This window comes from Gadus morhua, chromosome 4 (assembly GCF_902167405.1).
Source record: "Gadus morhua chromosome 4, gadMor3.0, whole genome shotgun sequence".
NCBI classification, from domain to species: Eukaryota; Metazoa; Chordata; class Actinopteri; order Gadiformes; family Gadidae; genus Gadus; species Gadus morhua.
The window spans coordinates 30,661,078-30,677,160 of NC_044051.1; the positions used below are offsets into that span (position 1 = coordinate 30,661,078).

Genomic DNA, 16,083 nt, shown 5'->3' on the forward strand with positions numbered 1-16,083 from the left:
CCCTGCTGGTTAGGATACCAGCAAGGTTTAGGCTCCTTGGGCTGGAAGGGCGATTAGAGAAAATTGGAGGTACAATAGTCTCTGTGGGTCAGAGAACCCCAGCAAGCACTCTGCTACCGCCCTACGTCCTTCAACACTGTCTCCCGGTGCAGGAGAAGGTCAAGAGCAGTCCCTTCCCCGATAGAAAAGCATACAAATCCATTTTCTCCCTCTTGGCTCTGCTCTGAAGCTTGAAACAGGGATCACCTATGGATGATCTTGAGGCTTCACTGACCATCTTACCTACTGAGGCATATGGGCTACGTGTGTGTGCTTGTGTGTGTGTGTGTGTGTGTGTGTGTGTGTGTGTGTGTGTGTGTGTGTGTGTGTGTGTGTGTGTGTGTGTGTGTGTGTGTGTGCGTGCGTGTGTGCCTGCGTGTGTGCCTGCGTGCGTGCGTCTTGCGTGTGTGTATGTGATGCTAAAATACTTGTAAGCAGGAGCAGCATGCCGATATACTGGCATTTTCTGAACAGCAGGAATTCAAGCAATAACAGAAAAAAAAACAATTTTGTAAACAGGAAATGTTACTAAATAAGGAGATTAATCGTTCCATAAAAAAACATTAACCAAGCATAAATGAAATATCCTCGAACAGAGCATTCGAAAAAAAGCCAGCCTAATAGTGTTCCTTGAATGGCAGGGTCCTACTCTTGCGTGCGGTTGCATGTTTAACTGTCAACTGAGACTGTGGACTGATTTAAATTCAACCACGGTGAACCCCTGTGGGCCTCATGCAGCTCCTCTCATGGAATCATTCTTCAATTCTGTTTTCGAATAACAGGTTGAAAAATAAAATAAGAAATGACTATTATATTCAATAAGAATGAATATTTTGACATGAAATTTGTGTGTCGCAGAAAGTAGAATTGAAGAATTCAAGTAGCTAAAAAATAGTTTTCATTACAACAAGAAGACAATTGAATGAATTGAACATTTGTGGCTGAAGGCCGAAAAAATATGAACTATCTTAGCAGCATCAGAACCACACCTTGTTCAAATTGGACGTAAACAAAACCAAAGAAACCTTGAGGCCTGAGTCCAGAACTCTCTGGAATACCAGCATCTCAGACGACGAGTCAATCCCCCCCTCAGCACAACGCAAAGAAAAGCGAGAGGAAGGCTATATTTAGACTGCGCAGGAAATGAGGCGCACTGCCATCGCAACGGAGTGAGCAGCGCTTTTAATGGCGAGGCAGGAGACGCTTTTGACAAGCCGGCAGAACGCATGGCTGGGGCCCGGGGAGCGCGCACACACATACACACACACACACACACACACACACACACACACACACACACACACACACACACACACACACACACACACACACACACACACACAGAAGCACATGCTCAAAGATCTCTTTGCAAGGAGATGACATGTTATCTCTACATCTATTACATGCCAGTGGCCCATAGCTCTGCCTACAATAAATGCATTCAACAATGAAGATACAAACCGAAGATGCAAGAATCATGCAATACATACAATTCATCAAATTAGCAAACAGCTGTAAGTGCTACAATATAAACACTTAGCATATTTTTTCATGTGTCAAGATGCAGTCTGAGCAGATTTTGTCTTCAGTCCGCAGCAGAAGATTGATCATGTTTCTGTTGCCCTTATGTCAGCAGGGAGCTTGTTCCACTGTTGTGGAGCCAGCACAGCAAACAATACAAACAGATGTACACATCCCACATGTGCAATACAGCAGCCGCACATACACACACACACACACACACACACACACACACACACACACACACACACACACACACACACACACACACACACACACACACACACACACACATACAGTGTAAACTCCCTCTACGTTAACAGTGACAGCATGCATCATGCAGTGTGAATGGTAATGAGCTAACCAGTGTACAAACACTGGTCAACACCTTCTGGGAACAAATGACAGAGAACGAGCCATCTGACGGCCGTCCCCCTGACCGTGGAGAGACATAAACACCTGTAAGTCCCAAACAAAGAGACCGTTTAATTCACGATTGGTAGACCACGAAGGAAGGGAAATGTTGATAATTGCCACACACACACTGGGACGCCAGGAAATTAGTCACTCAGGGTAGCCTGATAACTAAAGGCCCTCAATCTAAAGTTAGAGATAGTTAGATGCTTCAGGTATACTGTACACCCCCCCCCCCCCCCCCCCACACACACACACACACACACACACACACACACACACACACACACACACACACACACACACACACACACACACACACACACACACTCGTTTCCCCTGATCCTAAAACAGACTGGGAAAGGTTTGTAAGTTATCAGCCTACATTTTTAAGAGCATCTTTGCAGTCATAATGTTTTTTCTGTTTTTTTTACACTGATGTATGTAAGTAGTAAACTACATTCCACTTACAACACAAAAAAACTTGTCTTGAGATATCCCGGAAAAGATGGCCAGCCATTAAAAGAAAAATATTCGACATTACGTTTTTCCCCCGGTGTGGCTTAATGGAAACAGCGTTGCATCTCCTGCTAGGAGAGCACAGGTCACAGGGTTGATTGGGTGAAAAAGAGTCTCAATAAAGTAGAGCAAAAACAATTCAGACAGGCGGATTTTTATATGGACCGGGAGCAGTGATTTGTGATTCACCGAGCAGAGTGTTGCTGTGACGAACAGACACGTTTATGAAAAACATTTGGCACGTGAAAAACGAGTGTGGTGTGCAAACTAAGGCAGCAACACTTAGTACAAACTAAGTTTGGGTTGAATGTGTTAGTTCCGATTTTGGATTTTCTCCCGACCAACGGCAACATATCTTGGCTGCTCGTCAGCCAAATTAAGCGTGGCATCTCACTGTGTACTCCGGTCAACAGCGATGGATGTTTTGCTATTATTCTTTGCCACAGGACTAAATGATTAAAGAGTGAACTCATTAAAAACAAGAGATGTATGAATGGAGCCCTGCACAATCACAGTTTCTCAGAGTGACACGGTTGAAATCCAGGGCGGGGATTACAACCCTGACGGCTAAATAAAACACTTCCACCTTCGTTAACATAACTGCACCCGTTCAGACATTAAGCTCAGGGATAATACGGTGGAGGGAGCCGGTTGAATGCCCACAGTGGATTAAAGCAGCCTCCATTCTCAGCTCCATTTGCACTATGAGAGATTAACAGGAAAAGAAAACACTGTAGAGAAACCCTCACCTGACAGACCAAAAACAAATTAAACCCTCACCCCAATAAATAACTCCAAAAAGACTCTGCTGGGCTCTCAGCCAATAGGATTATTAGGGAAATGCAGTCACTAGGTCGAAATGAGTCAACCAATAAAAAAAGCGAAATGTTGGGATGCTTTCTAACCAACTTTGGGGTCCCAAAACGTCCCAAACGTCCCGATTGGGACGTTTGGGAGCTGGGTGAAAGGCAACAACTAAGGCCCCGTCCACACGAAGCCGAAACGGGCGAAACCGTTACGGTTTCGATCTATCCGGTTTCGAAGTATCTCCGTAAAGACGAAGCCAAGCGAAACCGGGTAGATCTGTAGAAACGCTGTAGTAAACATTCCAGGCCCATAAGGGGCGCTGCTTCTGGTACACAAATCCAGAAGAAGAAGAGGCGAGCATGCGCATAAAGGCTGCCCCCCGAACCACTAACAACACAAACAAACAGCTCTTCTACGATGGCGAACTAGATTCTCAATAAATAATGGCTTAGCAACCCAACAAGGGACATGATATGCTGCAGAACGATTACAAGCTTGTAGTCCGCCATCATCTTTTTTGTTGTGATTTCTGAGACTCCGCGGGCTTAAGAGCCATTGGCTAGGAGGTCGAGGGGTGGGGCGATGACGTCATGGTTTGCGGTTTCAGTCGGTTTCAGGCGTCCACACAAAACCAAAACGAAACCGGATAGATTTGAAACCACCTCCGAGGGTGGTTTCAGAAGTTTGCGGTTTCGGTCAGCGGATTCGCCGGCTTTGTGTGGACGGAAGGCCGAACCGTACAAGACCTTTGCGGTTTCGCCATGAAATCGGCTTCGTGTGGACGGGGCCTAATTCCCTGATTATTCCAAGGCATGCTGCAATAAATTAATAAGCTGATAAACAATGGGTGGAAACACGCCGGTGCAGTTGCTGACCTGGTGTTCAATCTATAGATATATAGATATGTATCTATGTTTCGCCTTTGTTCAGCAAGCACCTGTCCCGTCTCACCGTCAGGGAGGCCTTACCGTCGATGCCATTGTGCCGACTGAAGATAAGACAGACGATCATCCTAGCAGTGTAGATAGAGAATTGAACGCTACTGAATAAAACCAACTGAATATAGAACAACAAATGATTAATTCAAAACGCCATTTCTCCAAGCCCCTCAGCAGCAGTCTCCATTGTCATGACATTCTGTCAAACTCATAGCGGCGATCGAAAAGGTCAGTGCAAAAAAGCAGTCAAGTTTCACATTTTGCGCAGCGCACAATAAACGGTGCGTGGTCTTGAACGATGCCCATCGCTGTGACAAGACCCGCACAGTCTGTCGACTATGGACACAGGGCCTTCCAGTACAACCAAAGCATTCTCATTGGGAGACAATGGGAGCTTTGTAATAATACACTGCAACACTGGGATCTCCCCAGTACAGCCACGTTCTTCCACTGGTGATCCCGGCGATGTGCCCAGCACAACCAGTGTTTTAACTGTTGCATACATGGCTCACCAAATAGGCATGGGCCCAATTCTTTTCCCACTATCGTTGCGATTTTCAGTATGTTTCTTTCATATTTCCGCATAATCCATTGACTTCCATATAATTAAAACTAAACATGGGTGTGAGTTATAAAAACAAGGGCCCTCAGCAAAAAGGTATTTCAGTAGAGATGACAGTGCAAGAGGTGGCCGGCATAACATGCCCAAATTTGGAGCTTCAAACCGGCAACCTTATCAACGTCCACTTTGTCTCCTTTCCCCAACACCTCTTCTGGCCGAGTGTTTCAGCTAGCTTCATGGCTTTGGCTCGGATCGGATGTGACTCGGAGCGTTCCTTCTGTACGCGTGACTCGATGTGCGACGCTATTTCAACCGCCTGACTGTGACGGCTCCGCTCGCTTGTCAAAACACTAAACACTTTGTGTCCCACGGTGAGGCCGCCACGATAACATTATCTCCCTGTTCACAGTTCAGGGAGCACAGATTAGTGGAGGGAGTACACAGGCCTGGCAACTGCCTTTGTTCTCATAAGAAGAAAATGTGTTGTGTGTATCCAAAAGACCCCCCCCCCCACACACACACACACACACACACACACACACACACACACACACACACACACACACACACACACACACACACACACACACACACACACTCACTCACTCACTCACTCACTCACTCACTCACTCACTCACTCACTCACTCACTCACTCACTCACTCACTCACTCACTCACTCACTCACACACACACACACACACACACACACACACACACAAAGACGTAATTCAATCCCATGAGGGACAGGTTGATCCTCTATATAAAAGGATAAAGATGGGAGCGACCGGGATGCGATTCCATGAATTACATGGAACCTTGTCATTCCTGATTCCATGTCCCCTGTGGAATTCCCCAGATTTGATTTCATATTTTTAGCCCCAGCCCCAGCACATATGACTAAATAATAAATGAATAAGGTCTTTTTTTGTGCTGCCACCATAAGTCGACTTGAGCGATGACATCAAAGCAATATTTTAAACCAACTAATAGTGCTACGTGATTGGCCATCGTGGTGTCAGGTTGCGTTTCTCCAAAAGTTGTTGTTGCTACTGTTGCTACCAACCAGGCTGCATCCTTTTTCGCAAACGCACCCGTCCCCCCCCGCCCCCCCATCTCACTCGCCGCAGCTTTAACACACTACCCCCAACCCCATTGAAACAAATGGCTTAACTGTCCTTTTCGTCGCAACGCCTGATTTCGGTGTGAATGGACCCTGATGTTACGTCCTATCTGTTACTTTGAACACTGCGACCCAAAAAAACATTCTGACCAATGAGAGAACACATAACTGACGCAAGGACTGTACAGCTGTGACCATTATGTATATAATGTTGGAAATACAGTTGAGAAGTGCATCGACATCAGAGGAGCAATCGGTGAACAGAGGCAAAGTGGAGCTTCTTTGTAGCTCTCTGAGGTCAGAGGTCACTCGGAAGTAGGTCATCACTGCCATGTGCTTATTAGCAAAAAAAAAAAATCCTTTGGTTTCCTGGTGTTGCAGGCTGCCAATGCAGTCCTGATCAAATACATGTCGTTTCTTGGGTACCTCCTGATAAGACTGCATTGTTTGAAGGAAAGCTGGCTACTAACAGTCTGAATCATTGAATACATTATGGTCGATCATGTTTTTTGTTTTAAATATAACCATGTGAAAGATGGCAACACGATGTGATCGGTGTCCCCGATTGGCTCAAACAAGGATCTTCAGTACAAAGAATGAATCCTAACACCTAGTGTTCCATGAAGGTTTTGGCCTTATTTATTCTTAGTGATTTTGCACACACTCACTAGAGTGTTTTGTATAAGGAACAATCTGGTAGATGAGAAAAAAATTAGAAAATAATTTGCTCACTCTACTTACAGATCTTCCACCACAGATGGGGACAACTGGTGATTGCGTTGGGACACTGTCCAGCCATGATGTGCACACAAGCGTAGTGAGAGCAACAAGAAAGGGAAGGGAAGGAGAAAACGAACGAGTGAGAGAGAGAAAGAAATACAACTAAGCGATAAACACAAATGTAATCAGACGTAAAGGAGGCAGAGCAGATTGGTACTTTGGTTTGTGTTTTATTTGATTTAAAAAAACACCACAATTTGGCGTATAGTTCCAAGAAGGAGGGGGTAGTTGTTTACCCCATGATTACGGACCACAGCAACTATGTATTCCTTTTTCTTTGTTAGTTAGCATCATTGATTGTAAGCGCTACAATAAGCAATGCTATATGAAATGTGCCATACACCATGCCGTTAATCTACAAGTGAGGGAGACCGTAACCGTCTCGAATGTAGCCATCAACATTAACCGCCCTCAAGACAATGCTCCACACAACATGGGGTATGAATACCCTCTCAGTGTAAAAAAATCCAGATGTTACATTCCAAGCCAACACCTGCTAGCTCTGTCCCGCGGTCTAAAGTCTACTTGATTTATCCGATCCCAGCAAAAAGGTCAGCACAGACCAAAATAGTTGCATATTCAGGGTGACAAGCTTTATGTGATTAAGGCATAAGGGTAGTCTTTCCAAAAAAAGGGTTTTACCCAATCTAAAGCACATCCTTCAGGCAATGCACAGACACACACACACATACAGCTTTGGTGGTATATAAATTGCGATCGCATTGCCATCGTTCACACAGCTGGGGAAGTCTGGAGATCATCCTACACAGCCGCAAACAGCCGCGATTGCAGGCTTCCACTCAGACATTAAAGGTCCCATGGCATGCTACTTTATATAGGTTTTAGTGGGCCCTTAAATACATTTTATTGAAGACGTTCAAGAAATTCAGCCTTGGTGCAGAATTACAGCCACCACGAGCCAGTCCCACAATGAGCTTTTCACAAACCGTTTTTTAGAGGCGGGTCAAGGCGGAGGGTGGGGGTGTGGCCCTGAGCAGCTTACAGCCCCGCCTAGACGGGACGTTTGAAACAAGTGTTTTAATCGTGCTACAATAATACCTTCATAGAAAACGCACTAACATACCTCAGACCCAAACCTAGTACTGAAGGGAAATTCAGAATGAGCGGAAAACTTAGGCGGGCGGAGCCAGGCTAACGACGCGCCCTCCCTAGGTCGCAAAATTGTTGCGAGTCGACCGTTACGTTGGGACTGAGGACTAGAAACGCCATGGATGCAGACGCGCAGGAAGATATTTTCGGCAGGGGGTGCGGGGTGACAGTCCACGTATAGTTTATATAATTCTATAGATACTATGTTACACAGGCTCTGTATTCTGCAGACCACTCTAGAACTTGTTGGTCGTTGTTGTGTCTGGCTGTGAGTGTGCATGCTATGCGTAGGCTGGATTGCAATTGCGTGAAGACAAACCTGATTTTCTAATCAGCTAACCAAGCCAGCCTGATTGTGTTACTAAAAAACTCTTGCCTTTTGTCATATGCACAAAGCTGAAATTAATTTACGTTTTTAGTGTAAATTAGTTTGAAATTAAATTATTTTTTTTGCTGTACGTATTGTTTACGTATTCTACGTTATTTTTTAAGAGTGCATCTTTTTCTCACACTCACTCACTCACTCATACACGTTATGTCTTTTTCACTGATCCAAGCACTCCAATACAAAAATGTTAAGTAACTTGCAATTTGAGTAACTTTATAACAAAGTACTTTTTTACTCTTACTCAAGTAGGTTTTCAAATTGGAATATTTACTTTTACTCAGGAAGATTTCGAAGGAAGTAATTGTACTTTTATTTGAGTATAGATTTTCAGTACTCTACCCACCACTGCTACCGAGCGATCAGCCAATATAAAGTGCCTCATCCAGACCTGTTTTGCGAGGTTCAAGTTTATTCTAGAGCCCTTTAAAAACATTAACAGTTGACCTAAGTGTTGTATAATTCAACTATCTAGTTGTAAAACTATCAAATAAAAGAAAACCAATTCAAAAGCACAAAAAAGGACACACTAGACCATTATACAACTTATAAGGAGTAAGGGAATATAAATTAGTTTTTAGGAGGGATTTGAAGATGGAAACTGAAGGAGGTGTGCTCTCATATCATCATTCGATTTTAAGCCTAGACTAAACAACACAGTTAGAAGTCAAAAACCTCCTGAGAGCGGGAGAGAGTCTGCCTAAAGGTCCAATGACATGCCACAAGGTGTGATTGTGATTAGTCGTACAAGCCGTTTTGAAAATCGGCCCCTTATGACATCACAAGTGGGCGTGTCCACCTAGATGTGTGAAGGATAGATGAACAACGTTTGCTACAGTCCACTGGGTAGGCTGGTCGACTGATCCATCCAGCACACAGCTAAGTAGACATGCCCACCTGTGCAAGCCCGGATTATCCATAGATACAGTCGGCCTGGGGCACCAGCCAAATTGAGCCAATGGGGGGGCACCAATGATCAGGACAATGACTAGACTAGATTTTTGTTATATTTGACATCAGCCTAATATACTAGAAGAGATACAAACACAAAAAAAATTAACCACTGATAGGATTATTAATAAAAAGAAAAATATTTGTGATTTGGTTGTAAGCTAAGTGCCCCCCTCCCCCCATCATAGACGAGTCCACAATGACAAAGCGGCAATGGCGAGAAATTTATGGAAACAAAAAAAACTAAAATGGACAGGCATCAGCAAAGCGGTTTCGCAAAAAGAAAGCTAAAAAAATAAAAAGAATTGCGACACATAGCCGCGATTCAATATGTCGCATCAATCGGAAGCTTTATTTTGCGCAAACCAACTTTGGCAATGACTTATTCAGTTCAAAAAATGAACGAACTAAGGACAATGATGGGACTGAAGTGTCTGTCTGCCCTCTCCCTGATATTTGAATTGAATCTGAACTGGTAAAACAAATGGACTTCGAGGATTTACTGAACGACCTTGCCAGCAAGAAATCGAGGAAGAAATTATAAAGGTAAGGCCTATTTACAATTATTTCTATCACTGTAAGTCATTTTCAGGATTTTTGGTTGGATCTACATTTTTCTGTAGTATGTGTGTTGAGTCTGTACTATAATTCCTTGTAAATCTGGCCTTTATGCCAGTCAATTTTAAATTATTTGTGCAAAGCTGAAGGATAGGGGAATTCCATGTGTAGTCTCCCTGGGGGCGTCCTAAGGGGTTAATCCGGGCCTGCACCTAGGATGTCAGAAGAGGCAGATTTTCAAAACGGCTTGTAATGGCTAATCTCTCTCACACCTGGTTGTACAATATGTCACCTTTAAGCCTTGACTCAAGCACAGAGTTAGAAGTCAAAAATCACCTGAGAGCAGGAAAGAGTCTGCTTAAAAGCCTGCTTGTCTCACCCAGCGTGTCCTTGATGTTGCGGACCAGCGAGCCTTTCTTCAGGCTGTTCTTGCGCTCCACGTAGTTGGAGGGCACGTAGCCCGTCGCGTTGGCTCCATTGCGAACCAGCCACCACGTCTTAGAGTCGTCCAGCAGCAGCAGCCGTTCGCTCTTCCGGATGTCCAGCTCCTGGTCCTGCTGGGCGTGGTAGTCCCACTTGGCGATCACCATGGTTTCCTCCGTCATCTTTCATGGGAGTCAACACGACCCCACCCACCCCGCCGCCCCGCCCCTCCCCCACAAAAACACCAGTCCTGGATTGACAAACAAACAGACAAATACAATAGATCAGTTTATATGGCGCGATGGGAGACATAGCCAAGCGTTTGTCAAGGCATGACTGGCCTTAAAATGTTTAGGTATCTATAGAGCTGACTACAATTCTGCCCTTTTCCATTCCGAAACTAAAGACATAGCGATGATTGTTTTTTTGCATTCAAAATTATGTTAGGCGCTCACAAATGCTGATAAAAAACATATCATAGTGGCCAAAAGCTGCACTTTGGAGAATATTGTGGAAGAATTCTGACTTTAGACTAAATGTAGAAAGCTTAGACAAAAAGTAACAAGTGAGTAAATAATAGAATGAAGCATACATATATGTTTGTGTTTCATAATGCTGCCGTTGCTTAAGTTCTACACAGACGATAGACAAGAGTTAAGTATGCTACAAATTGCATACTTAACGCTGTGTTTGATCTAAGAATGAATGCCAAAGCAATTTGATGCTCACCCAGCAGCGGGATATGTAAGGGATAATGTATAGAACGCCGGTCATTGTCACGCAAATAAGCCCCGACAGGGCGAACAGGACACCAACGCACAGCGGAGGAGTTTTGCTTCGCCCTGAAGGGGCTTATTTTTGATAATGACCGGCAATGGTTTCCACACTTTCCCTCTTATTACACGGCTGCTTGCCAAAACGAAAAAATAACTTCACGTGGTGTGCCTTTTTACAATCTATTTGTTACCACTGCAGTGTTGCCAATTACCTTGAAAAGTAAACAGATTACTGATTACTAGTTACTCCTTAAAATAGTAACTTAGTTACTTTACTGATTACTTGACTTTAAAAGTAACTAAGTTATATTACAAGATACTTTATTAGTTACATTTAGCTGCGACAACACCCCCTGCCGCCTCAAAATAAAAAATTACAACAAGTTTTGCCAATACTAAATTTTTGCCACCCCCTGTCAACAATTGTTCTTCAACCCCCCCACCCCCCCCCCCCCCCCCCCCCCCCCCCCCCCAACAGTTCTGCGCAGGGGGCTGGTAGGGGGAATTCGGGAGGGACCCATCAGTACCTCTTGTGTACAGGGCCAAGAATTTGGTGCTACGGCCTCGGAGCACACACTGAGACACGACTTTCAACCGCTTCCGCCAACTTTTAATGCGTAGACAAAATATCACCGCGCGCTTTACGGGGCGATCACCGGACGTATCTCCACGTGCGTGACGTAAACATCGCGTTCTAGTGCTCGAGCTGCTCAGACCTCCCCGTGGTTATACTGTAGTTCTCTGGCGATAACGTAGAGGCTCCCACAAGCTCTCTCTGCTGCCGTCGCTCTAGCGCAACACACACACACACACACACACACACACACACACACACACGCACACACGCACACGCACGCAGCACCGCGCGACGAATTCCGCCGCTAATAACAACTGGTGCAAGGACTCTGGAGAGTCAAGGTCGACACTCGCCTCTGATAGATTGAAGTCTTTGAAGACCTAGGCCTCGTGCCCACTGCATCCGTCCGTTGACTGATCCTCATTGACTTTCTGCTTCTGCACGTTTTTTTGTGCGGCATCTCCCTGCTTCTGAAATGCGCGCACATCTCCACCCACCGCTCGTCCGCTTGTTTCCATCAGCATTCCACTGTGCGACCATCCCTGTGGCGTAATGCGGATTGTGTATGCCGTCATACATTGTTGAAATCATATGCTGAATTCTTTATTCTTGCTATGTGTTTTTTAGGTACTGGTCGGGCTATAATAACACCACGTTGGCTATGCAATCGCGGACAAATACGATGCCCTGCAATAGCCGCAATTATTCTCTCACGCACCATGATGAAGGAACAAATGTGTGGTAGGAACTAGGAAGTAAAGTTCTCGCGTATGTTTACTGGGACCCACGCCGGCGAGAGACATCTACATTCCGATTGGCTGGCAGTCATTTACAGCCGAAACGCTACTAGCTCATGTGCATAGAGTTGAGCTGTTTTCAACTCTCATTTAGCTTTACAGCTTTCAAGCTATCGCATTATCGCTCATGTCTAATAGAAAGTGACTGGGCGTTTATCGCTCAAAACGCTTTACAGCTTTTGGTGTGAACGCACAGTTAGACAGCCAGGCCGTTTTGCCGGCGATGTCAGAACAAAAGTTCCTCACAAGAGGTTTTTGAGTCTTGTTTGAGCCAGAGGAGTCGATTCTTCATGAGGACGACTCGAATTCGGAACATTTGATGTTACATGAAGTGCAAAATCAACTGAGAGTATAGATTGAGAGTGGGGAGGGAGAGTGTGTGTGGGTGTAAGAGAGAGAGACTGTGATATATCTTAAGTGCTTTGGAGATAATGCACGTGGAAAAGGCAAGATAATAAAGCTGGCATCTAGCTGTGTTTGCGGGCGAAAAGAGGTAGTAAACAACTTGTCATCTTCTATAGGGGAAACAGAAGAACAGAGTAGGTGTGGACATGGAAAGAACGCTAAGAGGATCTATTCAATTGAAGACCGGCAGTCCCAGACCAATAGAAGGGCTGAGTCAGACCACCTCATTTCCACCATGCACACAGTGCACAAACAGCCTGGATTGACGAACCAAAACACAAAAATCAGCAGATCATTATCAAGCCACCAAGCAGCGTGGCGCATGCTAGCTAGATTGGCAAATGGCTAACAACCTTTAAGCGGGAAGTTTATATCAAAAGAAACAAAGTTTTCCCTGCTGGCCCAGACTAAAAAAGGAGTTTCTGTTTTCGTTTCATTAAGTTCCTTTAGTTATGAGCAGTGGGGACTTCAGTGAGACAGTATATCCGAATTCTGATTGCAGAAATAATGAAACAAAACCAATCCCTCCCGCATTGAATTTCCGACCCAATTCTCAAATTGCCATCGTCTGCTGGGTATAATAGATTTTCCGCATGACGTAGGCTACCCGCTTTAGTCTTATAAACGTTTGGCAACGTTTATGAACCACCATTCCCAGCAGGGAGCAAATATCCAGCCAGAGTCTTTCCACTCAAAGCCACGCCTATATGATGGTTGATTATTTTCTGAATGGCCAATCGTACATCATGACAGTAATCTATCCTAAAACACATACATTTTACATGCATGCTGATAAAAATGCAGCTAAACAACAAGCATAACCTCTCAAACTCACTGGTGGTGGTATTGGTGATGGTGGTGGTGGTGGAAGGGGGGTGCATCTCTAGAGATGCAGAATCCCATGCATCTCTAACGATCGAAGAAATGGGATAGGATGCTTCCTCATCCAACTGTAGCGCAACACAGCATTAAATTGTTATGGCAGCCATCCATTAATTATTCATTGTGTGTTCATTGCTCTAGAAAGTAAAACAAAGTTCCTGCTCAATATCCTCTTCGAAACACTGCAGTGGTCTGATTAAGAGGTGGCGAAGTGCCAAACATCTGCCAAAGAGGAGAAGACATCCGGCCATCACCGGGGACGAGAGAGGGGAGAGAGGAGAGAGGAGAGAGCGAGATAGAGGGAGGGAGAGAGAGAGAGACTACAGCTTGAAGACGATGATTTTTCAATACAAAGAAGAAGACAGCGAATAAGGGGCTGAAATAAGGAAAAGAGGGCAGCCTGTACAAAGAAGAAAGAAAGAAAGCAGACATGCTCCAATCGGGCAGGCAGAGTGAGGAGCGATCATCAGCGAGGCCGGAGACAGACCGACGGATAGAAGAGTGAGAGGAGATGGAAATATGGGAGGAGGGAAAAAAAACGGAGAGGGTCAGGGAAGGGAGAGAGAGAAGAGGAGGGGGGAAGAGGACGGATGGAGCGATGATGGTTGAGGAAAAAGAAAACGGAAGAAAGCGAGAGCGAGAGAGCGAAAGAGAGAGAGAGAGAGAGAGAGGGGAAAAGGTGAGGGAGATATTCGAGGAGAGGGTTCCCCGGGGAGCACGGCAGGAAGTTATAGAGCAAACGGACAGTGGAGGAGGAAGTGGCATCCTGACCCACCGGGACCCCTGGGGTCAGCCATCTTGGAGGCTGTCAAAACAAACGTCGACCCCCCCAGCTGGTTGCAAACAGTCAGCAAGATTCAGCCGACCTATAGCATTTATTTATAAGGGGGAAGGTCACACACACACACACATTAGGGATCGACCGATACAGATTTTTTAGGGCCGATACGATACCGATATTTTTTCATCAGCCTTAGCCGATACGCCGATACCGATTTTCTTGAGCCGATATTTTTTTTTTTTTCTTTTTTAAAGGAACATTTATTGAACTTCAATATAAAAAACTATATTTAACAAATAGTAAAAACAGGTGAGGTAGAACAAGTAGATGAACAATATTTAACAAATATTAGAAACAGGTGCGGTAGAACAATTAAAAAAAAAAAAAGAAGTGGTGAAAAAAATATCGGCGAAAATCAGCCGCGTATCGGCCGATACCGATACACGTAAAAAACGCGAATATCGGCCGATAATATCTTTCATTCAGTTGCACCTCTCCTTAGTGGCTAAAGAACCACATAACCACAAACAGCACAGCACCAGGGGACCGACTTTAGTTCTTTAAAATGATATCTATCAAAATCTAAAGTCAAATTCCAAAATCTAGCTGCCAAACTCTGGTCGAGTTGACACACGCCTCACCGCCATCACTTCCACATTAACCAGCGAGGCTGCTCAGGAGAAGCAAGGAAGTCTGCTCAGGCATTTACGGCCATTAAGGAAGCACACGGCACCCATTCAATTAACACTATTAACCTGCAGAGAGAAAGAGTGAGAGCGAGCCACAGAGAGAGAGTGAGAGCGAGCGAGAGAGAGAGAGAGAGAGAGATCACTCTAGGAAAACGTGCATAATGGATGCTGCATGAGGGGTGCTGAAATTGATACATGGGAGAGTGTAGGAAATGAGAAAGAAAGAGCGACAGGCAGGCTGGAGATAGGGAGAAAGGAAATGTAGAGATGATGGAGAATATATCGAAGGCAATGTGCATAGCGGGCCTAAATGAGGGGCGGGGTTTGCTAGCCCAGCTTAATGGAGTGCATGCTGTTGTCGTTGGGCTGTCATTAGACGGTTCAGAGAACGCCGGGTGGGGAAAATGTGGTCCAAAGAGGGTCATGTTTGGTGTAAGCCAATAGCAGTGTCCGGGCTAACAGCAACTCAACCTCCATCGGATGATGCCCTTTTAAGTTCAAGTGCCAATGTGATACACGTGTTGACCAACAGATAGTTTGGAAAAAAACAAATGTGATTGTGACTCATTTGCATTTGAGTTTGGTCCACAGAAGACGTCAATGTGGTGCATGTGGACGGGAGTGCTGAACCGCAAAGGACTAGGGAAGGTGCGCAATTAAACTTGTAGGAAGGAACGAATCGTATTGTAACACCAGACTGAGCTCTGAGCTGCAGTCGTTTTCACCTCAGTGACTGGAAACCAATCTTCTCTGTGTAATATATGTGTGTTTGTGTGCCCTTGTCAGGATTGGATAGTAGATCTAAAGAGAGAAAGAGAGAGAGAGCAAGATAGAGCAAGAGAGAGACAGAAAGAGAGAGAGAGACGGAGAAAGAGAGAGAGAAACAGAGACAGAGAGAGACAGAAAGAGAGAGAGACAGAATAAGAGAGAGACAGAGACGGAATGATGGAGAGAGAGAAAGACAAAGAGAAAAAGAAACAGAGGGCCCTCATGTCCAATCAATAGCAGTCGTCAAGAGATGTGGATGGAGATGGGGGTGGGGGGGGTG

At 44.9% G+C, this 16,083-nt stretch overlaps 1 protein-coding gene across 1 annotated transcript in view; it reads right to left on the reverse strand.

Annotated features, from left to right (window-relative positions):
* nck2b (NCK adaptor protein 2b) overlaps positions 1 to 16,083 on the reverse strand; it is a 34,309-nt gene that overhangs the window by 6,643 nt on the left and 11,583 nt on the right. Inside the window, exon 2 of the mRNA XM_030353957.1 lies at positions 10,085 to 10,378. Within this exon, the coding sequence (XP_030209817.1) occupies positions 10,085 to 10,310 (226 nt within the window). The 5' untranslated portion in view covers positions 10,311 to 10,378. The remainder of the gene's footprint in view (positions 1 to 10,084; positions 10,379 to 16,083) is intronic.